This window comes from Equus asinus, chromosome 8, assembly GCF_041296235.1.
Source record: "Equus asinus isolate D_3611 breed Donkey chromosome 8, EquAss-T2T_v2, whole genome shotgun sequence".
NCBI lineage: Eukaryota > Metazoa > Chordata > Mammalia > Perissodactyla > Equidae > Equus > Equus asinus.
Genome location: NC_091797.1, coordinates 49,841,574 through 49,869,418, shown reverse-complemented (window position 1 = coordinate 49,869,418; position 27,845 = coordinate 49,841,574). Strand labels below are relative to the sequence as shown.

At 37.4% G+C, this 27,845-nt stretch overlaps 1 protein-coding gene across 14 annotated transcripts in view; it reads left to right on the top strand.

Moving 5' to 3' along the window:
• Positions 1 to 27,845, top strand: part of CDKAL1 (CDK5 regulatory subunit associated protein 1 like 1) — a 612,104-nt gene that overhangs the window by 135,620 nt on the left and 448,639 nt on the right. For all 14 annotated transcript variants that reach the window (XM_070515582.1, XM_070515574.1, XM_070515583.1 and 11 more), the window contains one exon: positions 18,298 to 18,394. In XM_070515582.1, coding sequence (XP_070371683.1) covers positions 18,298 to 18,394 — 97 coding nt within the window. The remainder of the gene's footprint in view (positions 1 to 18,297; positions 18,395 to 27,845) is intronic.

The following is a 27,845-nucleotide window of genomic DNA, read 5'->3' as shown; positions in this document are numbered from 1 at the left end:
CATATGATGCATGTGAAAATTGCTCTGGAAAAGCCTAAACAGTATAAAAAGCAAAATTCTATTGTCATGATGATAATTTTTGTTATTCTCTAGAGGACACAGACAGTTGCACGGGATCACCCCTTAGACTCTTTTCTTTCATCTTACAGAGACGTTCCTTTATCATTTCATTTTTTTAAGTTGGGTATTATTTGGTATTTTCATATGTGAGGTTGAAATTTGAACACTACCAACTGGAGGTGAAAGAAAGGAAGCTGAATTTATTGCTGGTTTTCTATTATTTTATTATTCTAACTTTCTAAAATCCCGAGCTTTCCCTCTTATCACAGTTTTACAAATGGATATATGAAAGGATAAACTAGAATTTAAAATATTAAAGGTGAACTTTCTTCTTACTTTTTTATTTGCTAATTTTCAAATCTACTAAAGATAGTGTCTTCTTGTATCAGTTGGATTTGAAAAGTTGGACATAGATTTCAGCTTTTGGGGGGAAGTTTTCAAAGAAATTTTACTTTTTTCTAATAAAGAAGAACTTACTATTTGAAAAAGAAAAAAATTTCTAATGATGTCGTTTGTGACTGTGGTATTTCTTCTTAATCTTGTTGGATTTTGGTGGCAAATATTACCTTTGGGGCAAATATTTCCTATCCTAATTAAAGATTTTTAATGCTGTAATAAGTGTCATGGTTCATCTTGTTTAACCATTTTCATTTATATATGAGAAAATTAAGGCTCAGAGAGGAAGAAGATTTGTCTTACTATCAACTCATGGCACAGCCAGGACCTGAATTTAGGTCTCTGGACAGTGTAGCATTTTCCTTCTTCAACCCCCATGCCTTTTAAAGCTTACAGTTGTATTCTCAGAAAGAGCTAGTGAGGTTGCCCGTAGACAGTACAGAAGGGAGCAGACAGTGATGTGTTCTCACACTCTTCATGCTTTTAATGTTCCTGTCAGTCCTTTCAGTGGTTTAGATGTTAATTAACTGCCACAAAATATAGAAAATCAGCAAGTTCTTTTGTGGTATTCTCTTTGAAACCTCTTTAATAATAATTCGGAATTGATCTTTTCAGTGTCATTCTAGTTACCTCTGACAAGGATGGTCAGTGGACAGAGTACAGTTTTGTTTCTACAAAGCATATATCAGGGTTCTTCCAGCTAACTGTGACATCCTGTTTATATACCATGGGTTAAAACCACTTTCGTGTGGATTTTGAGATATATGGGAACGTTCAGAAGACTTTAGATTTAGCTACCACAGTTTTATTTCTCTTCCCCTTTTTGTTTACTGGGAAATCTCTGGTTATTTAGTTCTAGAGTATTTTTATTAGATATTTTATTTTTAACTCCTTTATTGTAAAATGCAATTAAAAAGTTAAAAATCACAGGTAACTACTACCCAGTTCAAAAAATAAAATATCGCTGGCCACTCTGGAAATCCCTTTATGTTCCCCATCACAGTCGCAGCTCTCTCCCTGCCCCCCCAAGTGCCTACTGTCCTGACTTTATAATAATCACTTCTTTATATTCCCTATGACTTTAGCACTCAAGTTTTATTCTTACACAATAAAGTTAAATTTTGACCGGTATTAAAAACCTGGTATGTACTTAAATCTCTTGATCTACATCTCTTCCCCTTCCATCTGTTTCTTTTCCTGATAAGTTACCTGTTGAAGAGCCTGGGTCTTTTGACCTGTGGGCATCCATAGTTTAGGTTTTGCTGATTGCATATTCAAAGTGCAGTTCAACTTGTTCCTCTGTCCTCTGTTTTTCCGGCAAATTGCTAGCTGGCTATAGAGCCTTTGGCAGCACTTCAGATTGTTTTATGTTTTATTATATTGTATTCTTTCGTGTTGCTACCAGTCATTGATGCTTAATGCCTGGATTCGTTACTTCTTTGGAGTTTGGAAGATGGTGATATTCTCTTTTATCAGCTTGTTATAAATTAGCTGTAATAATTTTATAAGGAGATTTTTCTGCTCTTTACTCATTGGTAGAGTTCACAGAGGCAGAATAAATTCTAGATTTTCTTCACCCAGTTTCCAAGATAATGAATTAGTTTCCTGTCATTCTCAGAAGGTGGCTGATAACTTCTTTTTTTTGGTCAATATGATTAGAAACTCATGAATTTAAACATATTTGGGCTTCAGTCAATTGCACTTCTTAGCCAAGTTCAAATTGTCCTGTCTTTGGCTACTGTGATCCCCTTCAAGTTGGCTTCTGAGTCCTTTGACATGACCCTGGTACTCTCTGGTAGCTTTCTTGCTCTCAGGTGGTATGACAAGATGTTCCTAGCTCATCTTGTTCATTTCCTGTCCCAGACCTAGAATCAGCCATTTCTCAAAGAAGCCCAATTCCATTTAATGGGAAATGGCCTTTCACGACCACACCTGAGTGCCCTGCTTCTGTGTTAGTTATTGTTTCTAGGCCTTTTCAGTCTTTTCAGTGGACACACTCTCTCTCACACTATCACACATATGTTTTATGATACAGTACCCCATGAGTTCATATTGATATTTTCAATTTACATTTAGGACTATAGGGTTTTTAACTTAATCTTTTATATATTACGTGTGTATCTCTTTCCTTCTTCACCAAGAATCCTAGTTCTCAAGAACATAGGAGATGATAGAATTAGGATTATCCCAAAGTCCTTCATTAGCTTTATCCCACTTTACACATAGAATAGTTTCAGAATAATAATAATACGTGCACGTACAGCACCAATCATGATTACTGAAAAAGTTTAAAAAATTTTTCTGCAAATGCTATCCCCATTTTCCTCCCAATTTTTTTTTGTTGTTGTTGGTGAGAAAGATTGGACCCTGAGCTAACATCTGTGCCAGTCTTCCTCTGTTTTGTATGTGGCATGCTGCCACAGCAGTGGTATGTAGGTCTGTGCCTGGGATCCGAATCTGTGAGCCTCAGGCCACCAAAGCGGAGCACACGAACTTAACCCATATGCCACTGGGCTGGCCCCCCTCCCAAATATTTTTAATGAGGGTTTTATAGCGGCATTGTCAAATCAGATAGCAATTACATGCTCAGTCTCTTCCTTTTAACTTTTATTTGGTATTCAGTCCATAAATACATATTTACTGCTTGCCACTAGACCTTATGTAAATATCCTTCAAGTTCATTTTTGGTTGTTTGAAATGCATTCTTAGTAGGTTCCTTAGGAAGGGCTCCTGGGAACAAGAGCTCCTTAGCTGTGGCATGTGGATAACGATTAGTGCTCTTTATGCTTGAAAGTCAATTTTGCTGGATGTAAAATCCTTGGGTCACATTTTCTTTCTGGCAGAGAGCGCTGCTTTCAAAGTTTGGTGGCGACATGGCGACATAATTTTTCCCCTTGTAAGTCATGTGCTCTTTTTGTGTAGATGCTCAGGGGAGTTTTCTCTTTCTCTCTTCCTTTTTTTTTTTTTTTTTTTTTCAGTGAGGAGGCATGGCCTTGAGCTAATATCTGTTGCCAATTTTGTATATGGGATGCTGCCACAGTGTGGCTTGATGAACAGTGTGTAGGTCTGTGCCTAGGATCCAAATGCACAAACCCGGGCTTGCCGCAGGGGAGTGTGTGGACTTGACCACTACACCATGGGCTGGCCTCTTTTTCTTTCTCTTTAGAGTCCAGTAATTTTATTAGAATGTGTCTTGTTGTTGGTTGTTCTGAGACAATAGTCATATGTAGTATGATCTTTCAATATATAGTCAAATCTTTTTAGAAATTTTTATGTTAGTTTTTTTGAATTACAATTTCTAGTGTTTGTTCTGTTTCCTTAAGGGTTTCTTTTTCTTATTCAGGAACTCCTCTTATTCATATAATGGATTGTCTTTGCCTGTCTTCAATATTTGTCACTTCCTCTCGAATTCTGTGGTCTTGCTAAACTAACTTCTTAGTTCTAGTAGCTTTTTATTAAATTGCTTTAGGATTTTATACCTACTCAAATCATTTTATTTTGAAGATACCGTTTTAATTCTTTCTTTGCCTGATTGTATATTGTATGCCTTTTCTTTCCTTCTTGCACTAGCTGGGGCCTCTAGTACAATATTGAATAAAGTGGTAAGACTGGGCATCCTTGCCTTGTTTCTCATCTTAGGAAGAAAACATGATATTAGCTATAGCTTTATTGTACATATCCTTTATCAATTTGAGGAAGTTCTCTAATTTTAGTTTGCCAACAGTCTTTTTATGAATGTGTATGTTGAATTTTATCAAATATTTCTTCTGTGCCTACTGAGGTGGTCATTTGGTTTTTCTTTTTCAGTATGCTGCTATGGTAAATGTGGTTCTATTTTAGGGGCTTTGACTCTGGTTGTTTGCTTGGAGGGTGATAGAAAGGATGACGAATCACAATTAGCTGAGAATTGGCTTCCTTTTAGGAATAGGGGAGTTGCTGGTCTTTTAAGTGTGGTGATTTGGGGGTCCTGTGGTGGCTTTAAATCATTTGGTGGCACTGTTCCGCTTGCCTGTTTGTGGTGCTAATGCTCACAGGCCCATGTGTATAAGACCTTCTGCTTTTTTATTGAGAGCTGTACTTGTGGCCCTAACTTTTAGGTAACTCTGGAAGCCAATTGCTTTGAGGGCAGAGGGACTCAAATCATTGTTTGTCCATCTTTAATTGTGGAGGTCAGCTTTTCTCACCTCCTTTTACTTTTGATGTATGGGTTTTCTTTGGAAAAGTCTTTTGTTTTTGTTTTAAGTTTTACACAAATTGCTCTATGATTTGGGTTGCTCATGGTCCCTTTCCCAGTTTTCCATCAATGCTATGGATTTACTCTCAGTTACATGTATACATTTGTCTTCTCTGTGGAATTTTGGGAAGACACAGAGGTATATCTTTCTGTTCATTTGGTCATCTCAACCCTCTGCTGGGATCAAACTACATAATTTGGCTTTATGAAGGACAGAGAAGATAGTAAATTCACACAACTAATTTTTTTTTTGGAAAAAGGCATTGGTGATGACAGTAGCTGCTGTGGTTCCACTTATAACTTGCTCCTCCACAGCAGTAATTCTGAATATAACTCTCTTATTTCTTTCAGGTTCAGTTTCTTTTGTTTCTAGCTTCAAATTTACGAATGTTTTATATTATTTATATGGCCATAACAGTCTAATATTTTATGTGGAAAAATACAGATATGTAGGACTTTATTTATTCTGAGAATAAAATGAGTTAACATCAATCTAGTAGAGCGTTGGTTTCTCTCTCTGTCTCTCATAAATATATACGTGTGTATGTTTATACTCACTTCTGTGTATTGGTAAAATATACAGTTACTTAAAGGACTGGTTAATTGATTAATTTCAGTGGAATTCAGAGAAGAATCTCCAGAGGGAAATGGTGCTTTTAAATTAACCACGGATGTCAGCTAGCCTTAATAATTAAAAACCATACTAAGAATGACACGCTTTGTTTGTATAGATGAAGTGAAATGGATAATAATGGGATTATGTAGTTAAAGCACACCAAATCTTTTATCTTCATCCTTATTAGCATATGTAATTTCTGACTCCAGATATTTCATACTTGGCTACAAATTGATTGTTCAATAACTATTGATTGGATAAAAATTTCTTAATTGCTGCAGTCCTATGTATTTTTCAGATATACATACAGCCTTTTTATTATCATTGCTGTTTCTTATGGCGACAACATTGAACATAGAAGAGGCGCTCTGAACATGTTCTTTTCTTTTACGTGGCTCAGAGGGAGCCCATCGTCCTTTTCTATATGACTCCGCCGAGCTTTACTTTCTTCTTCACAATAGACAATGGTAAAAACAAAGAAAACCTCTTTTTAGTTAGATGTTACGGTCCACTTTGGTTTGTTGGTCATGTTGCTAAATGGTGAAAGTAATTCGCTTGGTTATTTCAGTTGATAATTTGAATTGAGTTAGTGTGATGTTAGTCTGATGGAGTTTGTCCTTTGGCTGATGTTGCAAACAATAGACGCTTGACAGTTTTTTACCCCCTAAATGGATTCTATTTTGTCCATTTATGTTGGTGTTAGGGCATTTTCACACAGAATGGAGGGCAGTGGCAGTGTCTGTGTCACTGAAATTGCCTTGCTTTCTGGAACTAGAAGTGAGCAGTGGCTCTAAGCTCTTTCTGTGTCGAGCTACGTTGGTTGCTGCTGTTAAAGAAAAGTTTTTTTCCTATTGAATTTAAAAAAGGTTGCATTTGTGGTAAATACCTTTCTGATCTGAGGTTAGATTGGCTATAAGCAATAGCTGCGTTACTTTTCTGAAGATATAATGGAAGAAGATGCGATGGAGGGGACAAAGGAAAGAGTTGAGGGGAAAATAGTGCTATTTAAACACTAAAAAATAATTCTTAAGAATAGGATAATTTTTATAACCTGTTTATTTGGTTTGTGAGAGTGAAAATCCTTTGAGGATTTACCGTAAAATTCAAATATAGATAAATGATGTTGACATCAATCAAATGTAGTTCCTCTGATTGGATTATCTATGTTTCTGATGACGAAAAGATGAGTTTCTGTTTAATGGTGGCTTTATTAAATTGTGAGAGACGTAGACATGGCTGTTAATTACAACTTTAGTAAATGATTGATTCTAGTGTTATTTCCTGGTATAGTCTTTTCTTTCATTTATTAAATTGCAAGAGGTTTCTTGAAAATGTGCTCTGAGATGTGTAAAGTGAATCATATCAAATCATTGCCCTCAAGGAACTTATAGTCATGTGGCGGAGAGATGTCTATTAAAACAATTATGGTACTGTCAGTGCTGAATGTTATCAACCATTTGCCATAGGAACAGTACAGGTAATTTAGGACAATGACTCATTCTGAATTAGCTAGTTCAACTAGAGTATGTTAACAGTGAGTTGTTTTTAGTGCCCTGAAATATTGCTATTCCCTGCCACTGGCCTCTCCAGGGAAACCTCCTGATCATCCTGGGCTTACAGCTTGCTGAAGCCCAGTTAAGGCAGCTTTGATGGAAGTTAATCTCTTCTGTTGCTTCTGTCCTGTAGGTGGTGATTCCATGACTATGTAAATTAGCCAAGGAGACAGCCTCTGGGGAGTCTTTACTAAGTGTCTCTTGCTTGGCCATTTTTTATTGTATTCTTTTCTTTTTTTTATTTGAGGAAGATTAGCTCTGAGCTAACATCTGCTGCTAATCTTACTCTTTTTTTTTTTCTGTTTTGTTTAGGACGATTGGCCATGAGCTACTATCAGTCCCCATCTTCCTCTTTTTTATATGTGGGACACCTGCTACAGCATGGCTTAATAAGCGCTATGTAGGTCTGTGCCTGGGATCCGAACTGGCGAACCCTGGGCTGGTGAAGCGGAGTGCATGAACTTAACTGCTGCACTGCTAGGCTGACCCCCTTATTGTATTATTTTAAATAACAAAGTGCTTTTCTATTATCCCCTCCAAGGGATCAGCTTTTACATTAACTAAGGCCTCTTGGGAAAAATCTTTCAAAAAGATGTAAAAACTTTAAAGTTTTGTTAGGAACCTTTTATAAGATTTAAAACAACTTTATATTCAGACTATATAGCCAATTCTAAATTCTAAATTTGGCTGGGTCTCCCACCAGAAACGAGGTTGGGATCTAATAGTATTCCAGCTCAAATTGTATTCAGGATGGAGCTAGAAATGAGCCCAAGCATGTGTTTTTCTTTAGAACTTTTATCCTTTTAATTCGGTTTTTAGTTGGAACCAGAACTGTAAATTTCCCTTATTCCTTCCTCAAAATATATCATAGATTCATGTCGTAATTTAATTTTAGTCTTTCTTGGTGAATGTGATAATTAAAGTACAATGAGATGTGCAAATTGGATGGTGAATTGAATAAATGTAACAGCTGATCAGGGCATCTCTTTTTATGTCACTTTATTAAGGTCTTCTGATGTACTTATATACTCTTGTTTCCTTTTTTTCCCCTTTTCTTTCCTCTCTCTTTGGGCTTCTTGGGGAGGCATTAATTATGGGGCTGTGATCAGGAAATACATGATAAGGAAGAGTTGTTTAGTAAGGTTTGTTATGCAGATAAGAGTCAGGTGATAACAGTTGTCTCTGGCGTAGTTTTCTTCCTGGTACTGGAGAGGGAGACACCTGTACAAGTAGAAATTTATGCTTAGCTTTTAGCCAAAAAGTGGGGGGAGGGCTTTCTTCCTGAGTCTGCTGTTTCCTAATTGCCTTCAAGTCAAAATAATCCTTATGCAAAAATGGCATATTTGGAGGTGGCATATTCTGGTCCCCTTCAGTGAGGAAAAAAAGGTTTTAGGTGACTGATAGCATTGCACCAGATTTTATGAGGCCTATTAATCCTTTATTTGAGCCTGCGATAACTTCTTCCCTGCTAAACCCAGAGCACTAATGTTCTTTTGCAGTATTTCATTTTAAAAATCCTAATATTAAGGTATGTTTTATACTGTATACTATATATTAGTATAGTACTACATGTGTATGGTTTATATACAGTTGTATGCATTTATGTATTTGAGATACATCTCTCTCTCTTTTTTTAGCTGGTGAGTGCCTTGATAAAAAGTCTGGTGGCCACTGGTCTGTAAACTTATTTGCATTTATTAATGTACTAAGCTTGTACTTAAAGTGTTCATTTGTATTTCTGTTCAGTGTGCATACTTAAGAGTTTTTTGGTTGTTTTCAACTTCATGTGTATTCCTTGAATCACAAATTCCTCTTGATACCCAACAGGCTTCTAAGCGTATATTGTACGCATAATAGGCAGAAAATATTTCATGAATGAATTTGTGAAAATCATATATAAAATGAAGTTGTTGATGGTCATCATTTATTCCAGAAATTTTTATAGATTCATTGCATAGCAGTTGGAAATGGTGGTGGTACATTGAGTAGACAAGTTAGAAATGACATGTTGAGAAATAATAGTTGACACAAAGAGAGAATCAATATATATGGCTTACTGAGATTATTTATTATGGGACCACACAGTCTTATGGATCTGGGTAACTGCTGGTTTAGGACATCATTATATCGAAGCAAAGGGCAGTGATGGATGACTGCCAGTACTCTCTTTACTTTGACCTTGGACATGCAATTTAATCTTTCTGATCCTCATTTTCCTCCTTTGTAAAATAAAATGACAAGGCTGGAAAGTTTTGGAGGTCTCTTACAGATGTGAAATTCCATATCTACAGTGATCATCTGGGGCAATCAACTGCAGGTTAATTGGATTCTCTCTTTTGTGTAATAAGAAATGTAAGCATGCCATGTGTTTTAGAAACATTTCCTTTAGAATAGTTACATGCTTTGTGACCAAACATGATTTGGGATGTGGGCCAGTGTAGGGGATAAAGCTTTGGGAGGTGAAAGAAGGTAATTTGGATGACTAAGTGGAAGCAATCTGGAGGTAGAGTTTAATAATAAGAAAAAGTTTAAGTATCTGGACGAAAGCAGGTGTTCAGTGATTAAACAGGAAATTTTGAAGTAATGAACTCCCTGCCTCTGAGGAAGTGAAGCAACAGCCACATGACCACTTACAAGCATATTGTAGAAAATATCGACCATTTGGGTAAAATGTGTTCCATGGGGCAACGTTCCTATCCAGGAGGAGCTCTACTGATGTTGGGGAGCTCTTTGGGGTTACCTAAAGCAAGTTAAGGAAGTATCTAGGGAGGAATCTGGCATATACTTCCTCCTAGATTGATCTTAATCCTGGGATGAGGCCTTCCAAGGAGCTGTTGGGATGCCTTACCACAGCTGCTGGGGAATTCTTTCCCTTGCCCTGTTTTGGTGTCATGCTTTTAAGAATAGTGTTGAGTGTCTTTTTTATTTTCTCAAATCCTTATCCAACAGAGGTAGTTGTAATTTAAAGTTTACAATTTGGAATATTTTCTTTCAGAATTTATTCTATGCATATGTCTTCTTTATAAAAATAGGACACAGTTGACATCTTATTCTATAACTTGGTGTTTTCTCATCACCATGTATTGTGGACATCTCTCCATGTCAGCACTTGTAGATCTCCATAATTCTGTTAAATAATGGTGAACATTTATAAAGACCTTATAAAAGTGCTTTTTATTTATTAACACATTTCACTGTCATAACAGCTTCATGAGGTAGGAACTTCTATTACAAGGAAAGAAATTAAAGCTCAGAGAGTTTAAGTAATTCAGCTATGTAAGTAGCAGAGCCAGTATTAGAACCAGGCGGTCTGGCTCCAGAGTCTGTGCTCTTAATCACTTCACTACTGTTTCTCTAAGGACTGTGGTCTTCCTGTACGTGCCGGTGCCATTAGCTGCTCCTTCACGGTTGGACTTCTCGTGCCCGCCCCCACTTTGCTGCTACAATATAGCAGGCTCTGCCGTAAGTCTAGTGATAGCTCTGTGAGCCAAAACACACCACAGCCCGAGTCCTTGGGCAGGTCACGCTGTGGGGGCGGGGGTTAGATGGGGGACAGACTGTTCAAAAATGGAGAAGATTATATAGCGTGTGAGAGGATGAGACGTAGTCCGAAGAAGTAAAGCAGCACAGGGAATGCCGCTGCTGCTGTGCGATGGCACAGTTTGCAACAGGGTGAGAAGGTGACACGTGAGCAAAGACCTGGCGATGAAAGGAAGTGCGCCCATGTGGACATTTGGGCAAAGAATGTATCAGCAGAGGAGACAGCAGGTGCAAATGCCTCGTGTGAGTGCATGCCTGCGGTTTTCTGGGAACGCTTAGAAGGCCTATGGAGCTGGAACAGAGTGAGTTAGTGGGAGTACAGGGTAGTAGCAGGAGGTGAGGATAAGGAGGGAAGAAGGGAGGCATGCCAGGTAGTATAGAGCCTTGTAGGCCATCTCTAAACACTTTGACTTTTAATCTTTGTCAGGGAATGAGCCATGAGAAGATTTTGAGGAGAGGGATGCTGTGTTCTGGTTTATACTTTGAAAAGATCACTCTGACTGCTGTGTTGAGACTAAAATACAAGGGTGGAAGGAAGCAGGGGAGAAATGTTAGTGGCTTAGCCCAGGGTGGGAGCAGTGGAGGTGGTGAAATGTGGTTGGAACCTGGACGAATTTCCAAGGTACAGTCAGCAGGATTTACTGATGGGTTGAGTATGAGAGAACAAGACATATTAAGAATAACTCCAAGATTTTTGGAAAGAACAACTGGAAGGATGGACTTGCTATTGATTGATTTACCATTAACTTGTACATGTGTCTTGATGCTCAATTTCTGAATCAAAGAACAAACCTATGGCTTTCCTTACTTCTGATACAACTTTTAAGCTACTAGCTTTAGAAACCAGAAAGTATGTATGCTTAATTATCTTGGAGGATTAGGGTTTCAGTTTTAGAGAAATGGAAACATGTGTCATAGAGGCAAGCTGGCTTTCCAGGTGACAACTAGGTCTTGTTAGTATCTTTCAGGGTATGATCCTTAGTTTTGCAGGTTTCAAAACTTAATTTTGTAGATTACCTACAGTTAGATGGGCCCAGTGACTGACGACATAATAACCAGTCTCACCAATTCAGTTTCTCAGGGAGGCGCATCTGACCGTGGTCAACAGCGGCCAGCCTCACAGAATTACAAGGATTTCCCTCCACCCTCACAGCTCCCTAATCTGGGGAAATACTGATTTCCTGACTTCCAGGGAGAGTGACTTTTAGCTGTCAGCCTGGCAGGATTCAGAGCAGCCTCTTCTTATGATCCTAAGGAATCATTCCCATCCTCTGCACTTGATTCCCTTTGGAGACGTGAGGCTGGTTAGGCCTACTTGGTGCTTTCTGACTATTTCTTATCCTCCATCCACCATGCAAGCACCAGTCAGCCACGTTCTGATTTCCACAGGAGGTGCTTCCTTCTACTTCTTCCATTCCTCCTGTCTGTGGTCTTGCCCTCCTCCCCCATCATGTTTCCCTGGTAGCTTCTTTTTAAAACTTTTTTACTCTTCTCATCGAAATTCCCTATTCTATAATGAACCAACTTTCCTTAAATCTTTAACCTCGTAACAGAAATCTATGTCCTTGTCAATTATACCTCAGTGAAGCTAGAAAAAAAAGTCTGTGTCCTATTCTCACTTTTTTTTTTCTTAAAGTCACAGAATTTTTTCTTCAGACAAGTCTTTCACAGACCCTTGATACATGAAGCAGATGAAAGCATAGTAACAGGTTGCAGTGGAGGAGGACGAGGAGGACTCTGCTCCCCCTTGCTCAGTCTCCCCTTTGTCCCTGACCTGGACCCTCAGGGACCTCATTTGGAGTCTGGGTTATCTACAGCCCTGCTTTCAGAGAGAGCTTCATGAAAACCGGGTACCCTCAAGTCTCTTAACAGGGTGCATGCTGATTCTCCCACAGGGCTGCTCGCAGCTCTCCTTGCTACCTTCAGGTCTCTGTTTTTCCCGTTCGTGCAAAAAAACTCGGGTTCTAAAGCCCATTCCTTCCTTTTCTCACTAGACTGAGCCATTTGAGATCGGTGATTCTCTTTTTATCCTTATTTTTCCTCATGTCTGACATGAGGTGAGTGAATAAATGATAGAATGAAAAAACAAAATGCTGAATTATTGACTTTTTAATAAACAAAAGTTCTTATAGGTGAACCCAGGAACTTGTATTGGCTGTAAGCACAATAAAAGAAACTATTGAACCTGGAATCAAGTGGGAATTTGTTGACTGGGTTTATATGGCCGGTTCATCAGGGCCTGGGAGTTTGTAGTACCTAGATATACTTTGAAGAAATGGTTACTGTGTCTAAGGGGATTAACTATTTTGATCATCTGCCTTGGGTGCCTACTGTGCTTGCCACTGTTAGAAATGTTGAGAAAGTAAACCCTTTGGACTCCTCTTTTTTAGGTGCAAATGAAGACTACTCCCCCTCGCAATAACTTTCTTCCCCCGGGGCATAAAGAGTGCAATTATGTTTTATTTATTCATTTGGTTAAAATAATATTGAGTTTTGTGATGCTGAGATTATACCCTAGTTACTTTGGATTTGAATGGCTGCGGACGTCTTCAGTTACACATTTGAATACATATTTGGATTATTTTTTCAGATTGATAATTCCCTTCAAGTCTTAGAGTAACTTTATCTTCAACTTTTGGCAGCTCCCAGCCTAACTCTCTAACTTCTGACAATAGTTGCGTCGATAGACTATTGCATTGCTGCAGACTATTTCTTCCTTGAGTGGTTGTTCCAAAATTTAGGAAAGGCATCATGGTTATTAAAGTATTTCACAAGCATCGATCTTTTGTTGTTTTCTCTTACATTGTTTGCTGAGATGTTTTTATTTGTTTCACGTGGCTACATGCCCCCATGTAAATACTTAAAATAGATGTTCTCTCACTTGACTATTTGAATGCAGAGAATCCTCACATGCATAGTTAAGAGCCTGCTTGCTTTGTACAGAAACGGGTTGATTTCACTCTCTTTCCAGTGCTGTTGTGAGGAAGAGTTTTTATGAGTGTGTCAGTATGCATTAGAAATCAAAAAAAAAAGATTCATTTAAGAAACACTTTTTCATGAAAGAAAATTTTGGTTGAAGACTGACATTATGAATATTTTTATATAGATTAAACATCAATTTGCAGGGGAAATATAAGAAATAAGAGAAATGAAAGAAGCGACATTTCCTGCTTGTTGAGAACTGTGCTTTTCTTGGTACAACCATATTAGACTATTATTCTGTTCACAAGACTCAGGGAAACAAGAACTATCAAATACTGTGTTTATACTTTAAAGACATTCGATGTATTATAATCTCTGTAAACTTCTATGTTGTTTTAATCAAGAAATGTTTGTTCCACTGTTATTACACAGTCAAACTCGTTTGATTTATGTTCTGAAATATAGTATTTGAGAAACCAGGAGATCTTGGATGCTCATCCTGGCTCCAGCACTAACTCAGAGTGTGGAACTTGGGGCCTCAATCATTACATCTTCTTGAATCTCAATTTTCTCATCTGTGAAATAAGGGAGATGATATTATGTCATCTGCATATATTTTCTATGATTTTGTGAATTTTAAGATTCTGTGCAAAGTATTTCTTGCATTTGGTGCTTGGCAGAAAAGAGGGAAAGATTTCTTTATGTATTCTGTATTACTCAAGTTAATGCTTTAGACAAGGATACGTCTCTATTTTGATTTAGAAATATGTTTCAAGAAGATATGAATGATGATATTGAATTAACTTTACATTCAATTTTCATTTTAATTAGCATTTCAAGGCTATCTAAAATGAAGACATAGAAATTCATACTATTTTAAAGTTTCTTAAGGTACTATCCTATGAACATTCGTATTTTGAAGGATAAAAGCTTTTTGAAATATAACTCTACTGGGTATGTTTCTAAAGAAATTTTTTTAGGCTTTTATTAATCTGAACAAAACTCACTAATCAAAAAGAATAGGATGTAAGAAGGGAAGGTTTAGAACAAAAATACTCTGAGAAATTGCATTAAAACTTGTCCTACTTTATTTGATCACATGTGAAGTGTGGCATTAATATTCCATAACTGGGCTATGGTTTTTGGCTTAGATTATAGTTTTGGTCTACCCTAGCATTTTAAAACCAAATTCAATAAAAGCCTGAAATAATGTTTTAAATAAATTACTTGATTATGCATCTCTGTTTTGAACTTTTCCTCTTAATTCTCTGGTGTTCTGCTTACTCCCTTAAAATCAGCCGTGGACTCTTTCACGACCTGACCCAGTGTTTATGATGTCACCAGAACGTTTTCCCTGGGTTGGTATACATATTGGCTGTACTGTTTTCAGATTTGTTGCATAACTAACTACATAATGGTTAATTTGATGAAGTACCATGTAAGTGCTAACCATGATTATTATTGTTGTTATGATATTGTTTTTGGTGATGATTTTACCTCTTTTTTGTTTTCCACACTATTATTTTTATCCTGTGGAAATTTTTCTATTCATTTGGATTCTCGCCACACCCTTTGGGACTGCTGTATTCACTGTCATCAGCTGTCACTTTGGAGTACATTTCCAAAGTCTACTCCCCGCTTCATTCCCAGCTGGCTGACTTGAATTTCCGGAGACTTCAAGGGCATTCAGGGAACTTCAGATTTAGTGTGTCCTATGTGAATTTGTTACCTTCTATTCCAATACTCAGCCAGGTTCTCTTTTTGACCAAATCTGACTTGCTCCCTATTTTTGTAAATGAAGCTTTATTGGAAAACACACACATGCACACACACACACACACACGTTTGTTTAAGTAGTGTATATACTTGCTTTTGCGCTAAGGTGGCCGGGTTACGTAGCTGCAGCAGAGACTTGTGAGGAGCAAAGCTAAAGTATTTACCGTCTAGCCCTTTAGAGTAGGTGTTTGTTGATCTCTCTTAGGCTCAAAACCTTGGCATCACCTTTGATTCCTCCTTGGGATTTTCCTCAAGTATAGTCTAGCAAGAGAACCAATCTTCTTTTCTTTAAATTTCTTTCTTTTGGGGCTGGCCTGGTGGTGCAGCAGTTAAGTGCGCACGTTCCGCTTCTCGGTGGCCCAGGGTTCGCCGGTTCGGATCCCGGGTGCGGACATGGTACCGCTTGGCAAAAGCCATGCTGTGGCAGGCATCCCATGTATAAAATAGAGGAAGATGGCATGGATGTTACCTCAGGGCCAGTCTTCCTCAGCAAAAGGAAGAAGATTGGCAGTAGTTAGCTCAGGGCTGATCTTTCTCAAAAAAAAAAAAAAAATTCTTTCTTTTTTTGCATCTTCCACATGCATTCAGGTCCTCACATCCTTTTGCCTAGGGTGTTTTAAGTTAATTTCCCACCTCTTGGTTTCTTTTCCCCCTTGTACTTCATTTTACACCTTACCATCAGTGTCATGTTCTCAAAGTTTAGCTCCACTCTATGTCTACTCTGCCACCGAAACTTAAGAGGTTTCCCCATTGCCCACTAAATTAGAGGCTCTCCACCTTCTTTCTTAAGGCTCCTTCCACAATATAAGCCCTATTAGTCTCCCTTAGACAGAAATTCTCTCGATAATGAAATACCTTCCTCCTACTTTCTACCTTCTTGTCTTTGTCCATACTGTAACAACTGCCTGGAGCTTTCTCTGCCTCGATTTCCACCCTCTTCTGCTACTGTCTGCCCTTAAAATCCTCCCACACTTCATGAAGCTTTTTTTGTCTGCATATTCCTTTTCCCTCTGTATGTTGCCTGTGCAGCTTTCTGTCACTAAGGGCGTTTTACTTGATGCTGTGTTAATGTTGTTTGACATCCCATCCATGATAAACCATAAGCTTGTTGAGTGCAAGGCACATGTCTTCCTCTTTACTGTGTTCTCTTAAACACTCCCCATCGTGTCTTAGATGTGCCTAATAATTAGGTAATTGAATCACATTGTAGGAAGCAGGCTTTTTAATTTGGTTTTAATTATTGGTGACCTCACAGACTCTCTTGGATGTTTGGCAGTGATTCTAGGTGTTATAGCTAAAGTTCTTGAGGGAACCAGATGTTTCTTCCTTGTATAGATTGTTAATGTAAATGGAAAGATCTTTTTCGTTTGATAAGGTATTTCACATTTACTACAAGAAAACTGTTTCTGTGCAATGATGTGCTTGGTACTGATAAAAAGGAAAACCAGGCGGCAGAGGGAGGCAGTAATTCTCTTGGATATGTTAAGCAATCCACCAAAGTCAGATTTTTTTTGATTCTTGTTAAAACTTGTTAACAAGTCTTTTCAGGATTCCAAGTGGAAAAATTATGCCAAAGTACTCTAAGTTATTGAAATGAAACACTTGCAGGTGCTGTTAAAGTAGTATTTTATACTCTGCCTATTTGTTCATTTAATCATTCTCTGCACACTTCCCAGAGGTTTTGATGTGGCTGTAGATCACAAATAGCTAGTTCTGTTAATCCCCCCCCCTTTTTTTTTTGGCTTCTTGTTCTGAATTTGTACTCCAGAAAAAGTTGACGAAAACAAAAAATTGTGTCAGGTGTAGAGACTTTCACTTCATGGTGGTATAGTCTAAGAGTTGCATGTCCACAAGCTGGGCTGCTGATACCCTGAGCTCCCTCATTTGATTTCAGAAACCTAGAGATTGCCAGGGGACCAGAAACACAGTTTGGCGTATAAAACACAGTTCCTGAGCATTCAGGAAAAAAAGTAAACAAAGCATCACAATATCCCAAAACCCACATACTTGGAAAAGAATTGAAGACTTGAAAATTTAATTTTAAAATGGGCAAAGGATAAATAGTTTCTAGGAAAAGATATCAGCTTTGCTCAGTTTACCACTGTCTTCTAGTACACAGTCTGTGTTTGCTGTATACATGGGTGCCCGGATGAGTGAGTGAGACTCATAAAAGAAAGCCCAACTCCCTCGTAAGTAAAGAAATGCTTAATGAATAGCCAGATGTATTTGAATGAGCATTTCTACTTCTTAGAATTTATGCTGGGGAAATAGACAACTTTGCATAAATTTCACGTCTAGGTTTCCATAATCCAGAAATACTTTTTCAGATATTCAAATATAACTGTCCATCCATCCACATAGATGTGTACATATATATATGTTTATGTATGCACACATATATGCATGTTCACTGTAAAACTATTTGTAATAGTGAAAAATTGGCAATAACATAAATGCTTGTCAGAACAAGAATAGTTAAGCTATAGCATATTCACATTGTGATGTTTAAAAAGGATGAGGTTGATCTTTAGGTAAAGACATGAAAGAAAAGATATAAGATGTATTGGATGGAAGTTGTAAAACAAAACGTAGTTTCACCTTTGCGTATGAATAGTGGACACAGGTCTATTTACATGTTACACTTGCATGTGTGAGGGCTGGTCTGGAAGTAAGCATAGGCAGTCTATAACTGTCGACAGTCTCTGGGGAGCAGAACTGGGGAGATATGTGAATTCTCAGGATAGCGGATATTAGACCGTCTATTTCTCACTTTTCTGTTCGATATTTTTATAAAGCATATTTTATTTTTATACTGGACAAAAGACTAGGAATTAATTTTCATTAATGCTTAAAAATAAATAACTTATTTGAATGGCCAACTTGTCTATCTGGAAAACATGGTTTTCAAGAATGATTTATATCCTTGAGAGTTTTGTATAAGTAATTTTTTTTGTTTTATAATGAGACACAAATGAAAAACATCAGATTGGACTGCTCTTGTGTTCTTTAATGGTATGATAAATGCACATGTAGTTCAGAGGTCTTATTATAATATGTTTTCTTTAAGCAGTTGTAAGAAAATCCAGTTTCATGCTAGATGTGCTTGTTATTATTTGGAGAACTTACATGCACTAACATCAGTGTCCAAGGGTGCACTTGTGAGCAAAAGAATTCACACTGTTTTCTCTTCAATCTTTTAGAAAAGCTCAAGAGGAAAATAAGAAAATAGTGCTAGCTGGATGCGTTCCTCAAGCCCAGCCTCGTCAAGACTACCTTAAAGGACTGAGTATCATAGGGGTAAGCTTGTACTTGCTGGGAAAAAAGAAAACCTTACATTGTTAAGACACGTAATAGCTCCATATTTTATTTTATTATTTACAAGCAGTGTTACACTTACAGCTGTCCTCAACATACTTCCCTATTGCCACTGAAACTTTGTCACGTCTTTGTAACTTCTTCAACCTAGCACCAAAACGTGTTCTAGGTTCTCTCATTTTTTAAAAAAAAAATACACAATAAGAAACCATAGTATGGGATTTAAGTTCCTTAATAATAACATGGTCTTTGCCCATCCAGCACCATATCTTGTGATATCATAGTACATAGAAGCCTTTTTTGGAATGCCCCCCTTCTCTTATACCCATCCCCCAGCTCTTGGCTCCAACATGACCCATTGTGTAAAGCCTTCTCCGACTGCTCTGTGCAGTCCTCAGTAATCTTGTCCCTGGGTTCCCTTTGCTTACTGTGCAGTCACCCGTCATTTGCTTTCCCAGCATTTCAGAGTTGTGATTTTGGGGTTAACTTAATGATTTTTTGAGTAAAGGCCACCTCTCTATTTAAATTATTAGCTTAACAATGACAACTTTTCAGTTTTTTAAAAAACTGTCACCGTGTTTCTCCAGCCTTTTCCACAATGCCTGACATAAACTGGCACTACTAATGTTTGGTGACTGACTGAATGAAGGAATCTTCCTATTGTATTTTTGTTGTTGGTATGCATTTTTATCTGTGGGGCAGTAGGGTCTGTGAAGTTAGGGGAGTATTGTCTACTGTCTCTCTTATTCTTTGTGGCCATCACTGTTCACAAAATGCCCAAAGGTAGTTGGCATTCAGTCCGTGTTTGTTGACCAAATGGTGATGCTTCATCCTTCCTGCCATTCTTTTAATGCTGTATTCAGTATACTCAGTAACGATCTTTTTTAAAAGAGGCTGTATTAATTTTTTTAAAAAATATATAAATATTTTATGTTCATAGAAAAACTTATATGAATAATTGGCACCTGGATTGAGATTGGTTGGATTTTTCCTTATTTGAGGTACTACTGACAGGTTCTTATACTGTCTACTCAGTGTGATGAACTTTTCTGCTGTGAAGTCCTTGCCCCACTAGCAAATTTAATAATCTTTGAACAAACATTCTCGTGTTAAACAAACAGAACCTGAATGTTTGGGAACTTTATTTTGTTTTCCCCATTTTTCTGTTTACATTTTGATTTCTCTTGGTTTAAGGAGTGAAATGAATATGGACTCCTGAGTTATCTTTTCATGTCAGACTTTCTTTCTGCATAAACATAATCCTGCTGTGTTAGGGAAATAGGAAACTTGTTAGAATTCTGTTTTAGAGATGGAATGTGGTACAACCTTGGGATTCATCTTTGATTTCATCTTGAAGAATTAAGTTACTGGAATAGTAGAATTTCCTTAGTCTGGCCAAAGCCCCTCCTCTGAGTACCTCATGGTACTGTCTTCCTGAACTCCACTGTGTGCAGGGACGAGCTTCATGTGTCAGGATGTCAGGGAGGTTCTCAAGATGGCATAAGGGGGACGCCCAGTGCTGTAAGGTGGGATGATTTTCAGGGATGATAAAAACCCATGGATATGGCAAATAAACATTTTTTTCCCCATTTTGTTCTGTCTCATTTTATTGCCATTAAAATTCTTTAGATTTGCTTTATTTTGCTCCCTTATAATTGGATAAATAACTTAAGAACACATGTTTTAAAAAGTGAATAGAATGAAAATTCATAATTCCATCACCCTAATAACAATAATTATAACTTTGCTTATCCCCTTCAGACTTTTAACTGTTGCATATTTTACTTAATTGTAATCTCCAAACAATTTTGTGTCCTTCTTTTTCCATGATCTTTTATTTCATGACTTTTTGAACCATTTTAAATCCGGCATTAATATTCTATTTGAAGAATATACTATAATTTACCTAACTATTCTTAAATGTTGGATATAAATATTTTGTTTTAGGAAATATCTGTATAATACATTAATGCCCACAGAGGGCTTTTTATTTTAATGTAAGATCAGTATATTGTGAAAAGTTTCAAAAAGTAGAATCACACTATCAGTAACAATGTTTGAGCTGTAATTTGATTATATTGTCAGCATTGAGTATTATTATTAAACTATAGGATGATTCTTTGTCAACATCATTTTATAGAGCCTTTTTTTCTGTGGTAGCTATATGACATTTATCATAACTGACTCCTTCTATATTTGAAAGTATATCTGGGGGCTGGCCCGGTGGCGCAGCGTTAAGTGCTCACGTTCCACATCTCAGCGGCCCTGGGTTCTCCGGTTCGGATCCCGGGTGCGGACATGGCACCGCTTGTCACGCGGTGCTGTGATAGGCGTCTCACATATAAAGTAGAGGAAGATGGGCACGATGTTAGCTCAGGGCCACGCTTCCTCAGCAAAAAGAGGAAGACTGGCAGTAGTTAGCTCAGGGCTAATCTTCCTCAAAAAAAAGAAAAAAAAAAAAAGAAAGTGTGTCTGCAGAACCTAAAATTTTAAAGAAATTGGAGTAGGAAACCAAAATCATCTGTAATTGGTGTTTGGGAGACCTATTTCTGAATAGAATTATTAGAATTGCCACAGAATCAGAAACCTTCGAAAATATAGTGAGTTACAGTGAAATAAAGAAGTGAATTTATATTGGTTTATAACAAAGAAAAGAACAATTCTGAAGTGTAAAAAATATAGGAAGATGTTTGAATTCAGTGACTTGGGAAACTATTCTTAGGAGAATGTTTGAAATTGTAGTGCACAATTGATTTACAGACTGAGGGAAACTGCTATTCCCTTACAGAATACCCCTTAGAGAATTTCTGTGGTGGAGGGCGTTAATCGAGGTGGAAGAAGAACAGTTGTCCCTGTGTCCTGTGCTTTTACCGCCTGCTAGGATTTGTCTGTGTCACCCCACAATACAGGGAGGATGTGTCAATTCTACTGACCAAGTGATTAAAATGAAAAACTGCCTTTAGGTGGGGATTAGTGGGTGAGCGAGCTACTTCCTGCACATCTGAGTTAGAAAAATGCACTATCCCATGTTTGCAAGTCCTCATGGAGTACGTGGGGTGACATTGAGAAGGATCGTACTACCATCGTAACGTGTTAATTTCCATCAATATCAGCCTTCAGAAATGGGGCATTTAATTTGCTTTCGTAATCAGAGAGAGCAGTGTGGTGAAGGCACACAGTAATTGATGATTTGACCCCTGGGCCTTTTATCTTCATCTGTCTTACTGTCTTCTGAAACTGTCTAGTTGTGATTAATATTATTTGTGTGGTGATGCACAGAAATAAAATAATAGAATATAAAAACCAGAATTAAAACCTTTCCACCTCTGGGTCCAGGGAGCTGGCTTTGGTGGCAGTAAGCTCTAACTTTTCTCATGCTGGAACGCAAAGCTGTCTAAATTTTTTTGCATTAGGAGAGGAGAGAGAACACATTTGAAAACCTAAGTGTCTTGGATAAAAAGATCTCTTTTTAACCAAAACTTTTTTCCTAGCATGATTAAGTGAAATTTATATTTTATATCTAGAATGTATGTATTTATAGGTAACCAGTACAGAATCAAAATCTGTTTTATTTTTTCGAGGTCTTGAAACATTTTACCTTACAGTGAAAAGTTTCATTTCTCTCTTTTTTTTAGTCACTGCTATTATTTATTAACATTGATCACTCTGCGTCTAGCTGTAGGTAGTTCCAAGATCTTGTGACTATACCTATTGAATGCTACTTTCCTTCTCTTTAGCTCATTTGTTGGCAGGAAAGTTTCTTTTAGTCATCTAGAAAGCAAGATGTTCTCTGTCAAAGTCTGGTAGAAAAGAATAACAGTAGACTTTAGGACTCAGAAAGCTTGGCTTCAAATCCTGGGGCTGCCACATCATTCTTTCTTCAATTCAGCAAGTACTTACTGAATACCTAGTATGTAGCTATTCTGTTCCAGGTGCTAGGAATGCAGCAGTATATAAAATCATCAAAGATCCCTGTCCTCATAGAGTTGATATTCCAGTTCTTGGGGAGAGGCATCTGGTTTGAGCCTAGAACGTCTCCAGCCTCCTGGAGAAGGTGGTGGCATGGGCCCATAGAACATAGGGAGATTGATGAATTAGGAATTTCTCTGTAAGGCTCAGATGGAAATACATTTTGTGTCCATCAGTTAGGAGGTGTGTTAGGGATAGAGAGGGGAAATCACATTTATTTGCTTGAGTTCTTCTAAAGGTAGTGTTATTTTTCGATTATTGCAGAAGCCATTTTTCATGGCATGATATTTATTAGTTTTTACTCTGTTACAAGAAAGCGTGTTTACAAAATTGTACTTTGGGTGTAGTTTTTCTGTACTAATAAACAAGGACTGCACTTGAACTTGGTCTTGGTGTTGATTCTTTAGGCTTGTCTTTGTATGATATCTCTAGAAATCCTAAATAAACTTTGAATTAATACACAAGTTGTAACGTTTAAAAACATTTAATTCACAGCAGAAGATATAATTTGATGTTGAAAATGTGTAAATGACAAAACTTCCTGATGTGCCAGCTGTGAGCCCTGCAGGCAGGTGCACACTTTCTTTGGAGAGCTGAACAAAAATGTGGTTTAACACAGGTGTCTGCTTGTCTCCGGGACGACTACCAGGGTGATTTGCAGTGGTTTAAACGTCTTTTCAGGCGACTGCTCTAATACTGAGAAGTCGAACGGCATGCTGACTATTTCAAATGTGAACACTTTAATTCTGAAAATTATGTGTATAAATAAAGCAGCATTTGAAAGAGGCTATATTTGAGAATATTTCTATCACGTACCATATTGCAAAAGGTAAATAAATTAATGGAGTGGAACAATGTCACGGTAACAGTGGCATTGATATTGAGAGCAAAGCTTGAGAAACTGTGTCCTCCTTTTTGTCTCTACTTCATGTCTTCTAATATTTCTTCTTGTCATATTCTGTTTTTTTACCTTTAATTATCAAAAAAGCCGTACTGTAACAGAATGACATGTAAATTTAAAAGCCCATTCATGTTTGTACCTTTCCCTACCTGTTGTTTTCATGGCCTCTTTTAATTTTACCCATATGTGTACACACTTTTCACTTATTGAATTATAAAAATGTAGTGTATCATAGTAGTTAAGAGCATGCATTCGAGAACTAGATTGTGTAGGTCATATCCCTGCTGTACCACTTACTAGCTGTGTGACTTTGTACAGGTTAGTTAACCTCTCTGTGCCTCAGTTTCTTCATCTGTAGACTGGAGATAATAGAATCTAACTCTGAGTTTTGTAAGGATTAAATCAGTTGATACATGTAATGTGCTTAGCCTGGCACCTGGCAAGTAGTGCTCTGTATTAGCTTTTTTATTATAATTATTTAATTCAGTTACTAGTAGAATCAACATTGAGCACAATTATGTGCCTGGAATGAAACTGTTTGCTAGAGATACAGAACTGAATAAAATGTGTCTTTTCCCTAGACTGTGAAATCTGAAGAAAGGCACAAATAATCATGATAAATGTGCATAGGGATAAAGTATGTGGGTACACAGAGGATAGAGCCATCCTTGACTTGGGCTTCAAAGGCTTTGTAGTGGTTTGATGAATGGAGAAAGGGCTTTCAAGGAGAAGCAACAACATAGCTGAGGAAAAGCTTAAGGGTGCCAAGAAGGGGGAAGAATTAGCAAGAAGTGTGTGCTGACTTGAGTGTAACTTGGAGAGAGTAACTTTAGTGTTAAGAGGTGTAGTTTGGAGTAGTGCAGATGAGTGATAAGTAGGGTAGTGAGAGTAGAGAGAAGGAGTCTGCATTCGCTGGGAGGCTTAAGTGAGACTCAGCAGTTGAGGGTGAAAATCTAGGGGAGGGCTGGGGGCGGGTAAGGCAGTATGAAAAGGTTAGGGTTAGAAGCTGTGTAATCCAGTGGTTATTTCTATATGTCTTTTATTCATTCTTTATCTGTTAATTATTTTCTTATATGTTATCGATACTTACCTCTTTTCTTATTTTAAGTCAGATTTGTTGAGGTAGAATTAACATACAGTGAAATTCACCTTTGACGAATTTTGACAAATGTATATTCTTGTGTAAACACCACCACAATCAAGATTTAGAACATTTCCATTTCACTAAAAAGTTCCTTTATGTCCTTTTGTAGTCAACCTCTTGGCCCCACCAAACACACAGTCCTTGGCAACTATTGTTCTGATTTCTGTCCCTGTAGTTTTGCCTTTTTCAGAATGTCATATAAATGGAGTTATATGTTACTTTGTTTCTTGCTTTTTTCACTTGGTGTAATATAGTCAGTGTTCCATCCGTGTTGTTGTGATCATTAATAGTTTGGTACTTTTTGTTGCCTGGAATTATTTCACTGTATGGATGGACCACAGTTTGTTTATCCATTCAGCAGTTGATGGAAATTTGTGTTGTTTCCACTTTGGGCCTATTAAGGATAAAGTGTCTGTAAACATTCATTCCCAGGTCTTTGTGTGGCTGTGTTTACGTTTTCTTGGGTAAACATCTAGGAATGGTGTTGCCCAGTTGTACAGTCAGGATCTCCTCAACCCTTTGAGGAACTGCCCCGAAGTGTTTTCCTGAACAGCTGTGCATTTTGCTTTTCCACCAGCACTTCCAGTCGCTTCACATCCTCACCGAAAGTTGGTACTGCTGGTTTTAATTTTAGCAACTGTGCTGGGTATGTAGTGGTATCTCATTGTGGTTTTAATTTGCTTTTCTCTGTTGACTAATGATGGTGAGCATATTTTTGTGTAATTATTTGCCATCCATATATTTTTGGTAAAGTGTTCAAATCTTTTACCATCTTCCTCTCTTTTTGGTGACCTTGAGTTAGGAAACTATTTCTTAGATAGGGCACACGCACACAGAATTATTCCTTTTGGTGTGAAAGAAAAGAAATTGATAAATTGGACTTCATCAAAATTAAGTACTTTTGCTCCTCAAAAGATGCTGTTAAGAAAATGTAAAGTCAAGCCACAGACTGGGAGAAAATATTTGCAAAACAGATCTCCTAGAGGATTGAAATCCAGAATATATAAAGGACTCCTACAACTCAACAGTAGGAAATCAACCTATTTTAACGTGAGGAAAAGATTTGTCTACTTTTTAAATTTTTAGAGTTTTTGTTTATTTATTTTTTTGAGGAAGATTAGCCCTGAGCTAACTGCTGCCAATCCTCCTCTTTTTGCTGAGGAAGACTAGCCATGAGCTAACATCCATGCCCATCTTCCTCTACCTTGTATGTGGGACGCCTACCACAGCATGGCTTTTTTTGCCACGCAGTGCCATGTCCACACCCGGGATCCAAACCGGCGAACCCCAGGCCACCAAAGCGGAACGTGCGCACTTAACTGCTGCGCCACCGGGCAGGCCCCAGTCTACCTTTTTATCATAGTTTTTCCTTGCTTTTTAAAATTTTGATATAGTAGAAACTTGGAATTTTGGGGGGGAGATAATTTCTTCTGTGCTTTCAAAACTGAGGATATGTGTTCCCAGGATCTAGAAACAGATCTGATAAAGTATCTGTTTCTCTCTCTCTCTCCCTCTGTTTTAAACCTTTTATTAAAGTATGAAAAAGATTTATTCAACTCTTCAATATATTTGCAGTTTACAATGCTGGCCACCGGGCGGGCTCCAATAAATATTTGTTGAGTGAATGTTTGTTAAGTTATAAGATGAGCATTTAACTGAATCTTTTCCATATTGTTCTCAGTTATTCTAACAGTATTTATTTTTAAACTTTTCTTTCCCTCTTTTATTATGCTAACTCTATCATATGTTTGTTTCTTAATTAATGTATTAGTTTTGTATGCCCTAGAACAAATTACCACAAACGTAGTTGCTTAAAACTACACGTATTTATTATCTTATGGTTCTGGAGTCGAGAAGTCGGACCTGGATTTTCCTGGACTAAGATCAAGGTCTTCACAGGGCTGCATTCTTTTCTGGAGGCTCTAGGGGAGAGTCCTTTCCCTTGTCTTTTCCAGGTTTTAGAGGCCACCCACATTCCTTGACTTGTGCCCCCTTTCATCTTTAAAGTCAGCAATGCCATTCTCTCTGACCCTTCTATCATCACCCCTGTCTCGCTCCACAGTTGGGAAAGATTCTCAGCTTTTAAGGACTGTGTGAGTAGATTGGGCCCATCTGGATAATCCAGGTTAATCTCATCATCTCAAGGTCCTTACTCTTAATCACGTCTGCAAAACCCATTTGCCTGCAAGGTAACATATTCACATTTCGGGAATTAGAACTTGAACATCTTTGGGAGGCCATTATTCTGCCTACTACATAGAGCATTGTTTATTGGTTGATGATTTACGTCTCTAATGTGTATTTTTGTTTTAGTTCTGATATTACTCTGTTTTTAACTTTAGTCTCACTTTAAAAATCATTTTTTACTTTATAATATGCCCTATTATTTAATAGGATTATAGTATTCTGTCTCAAACAGTGTTTCTCTATATAATTGAATTTAACATGTTAAGTTTTGTTATAATTACTGAAAGACTTTTTTTCCCACTAAAGTTTTATAGTTATTTTAATTGGGTTTCAAAGGAAAAAGTTCCTGATACTGATACTCATTTTGCTGGCATTTGTGTAGCTTGGCCTCATCTTTCAATTAGTAATTTTTATCTCAGTGTTAGTCACTCACTGGTACCATTCAGGTAGAAAATATGCTTTTAGTGGGGTGTGGGATGTGGTGTCATATAATTTTTGATGAAAGGGCTATTTCTACCATTGGGGAAGAATTTCTCTCAATGAAGAGATGAAAGGAGATAAACATATACTGGGAGATAAAGTTTTGTTCAAAAGTTAAACCACATGTAGCATCAGTTGCTCTTTTGTGTAACTCATTAGCAGACTTGTTCACAGGCTTGTGAATTCAAGAAATCTTTCTTCTAGTAGAGTTTAGCTTAGTGACTGCTATGGACTTCCCCAAACTTAAGAGATTTGGAAATTGAGTTCTCTTCCAATACCATTTATAGAGATAGGGACTTTCTTAACAGCTTGGAGAAAAATTTTTGAGGAGAAAAATATTTTTTATAGAGAAATCAAAATTGGCCTTTAATCTTATGTCAGATGCTGATTATTGGATCAAAATCCCATTATGATAAAAGTGAAAAATTTGAACATATATTTGATGGAAAAAACTTTTTATAATAGAGTTCTTAACAGAGATAGGAAGGCTTTTTTTTTCTATTTTAAAGGTTAAGAGTTTTTAGGTGGTTTTAAAGTTTTGGTCTGATATTTCTTAATTAGAATGATAATGACAGGTTGTTCCAGTTTATTTATATACAGTCAAAATTAAGAGAGCTAGGGGCTGGCCTGGTGGCATAGTGGTTAAGTTCATGTGATTTCCTTTGGTGGCCTTGGGTTTGCAGGTTTGGATCCTGGGCACAGACCTATGCACTGCTCATCAAGCCATGCTGTGGCAGTGTCCCACATAGAAA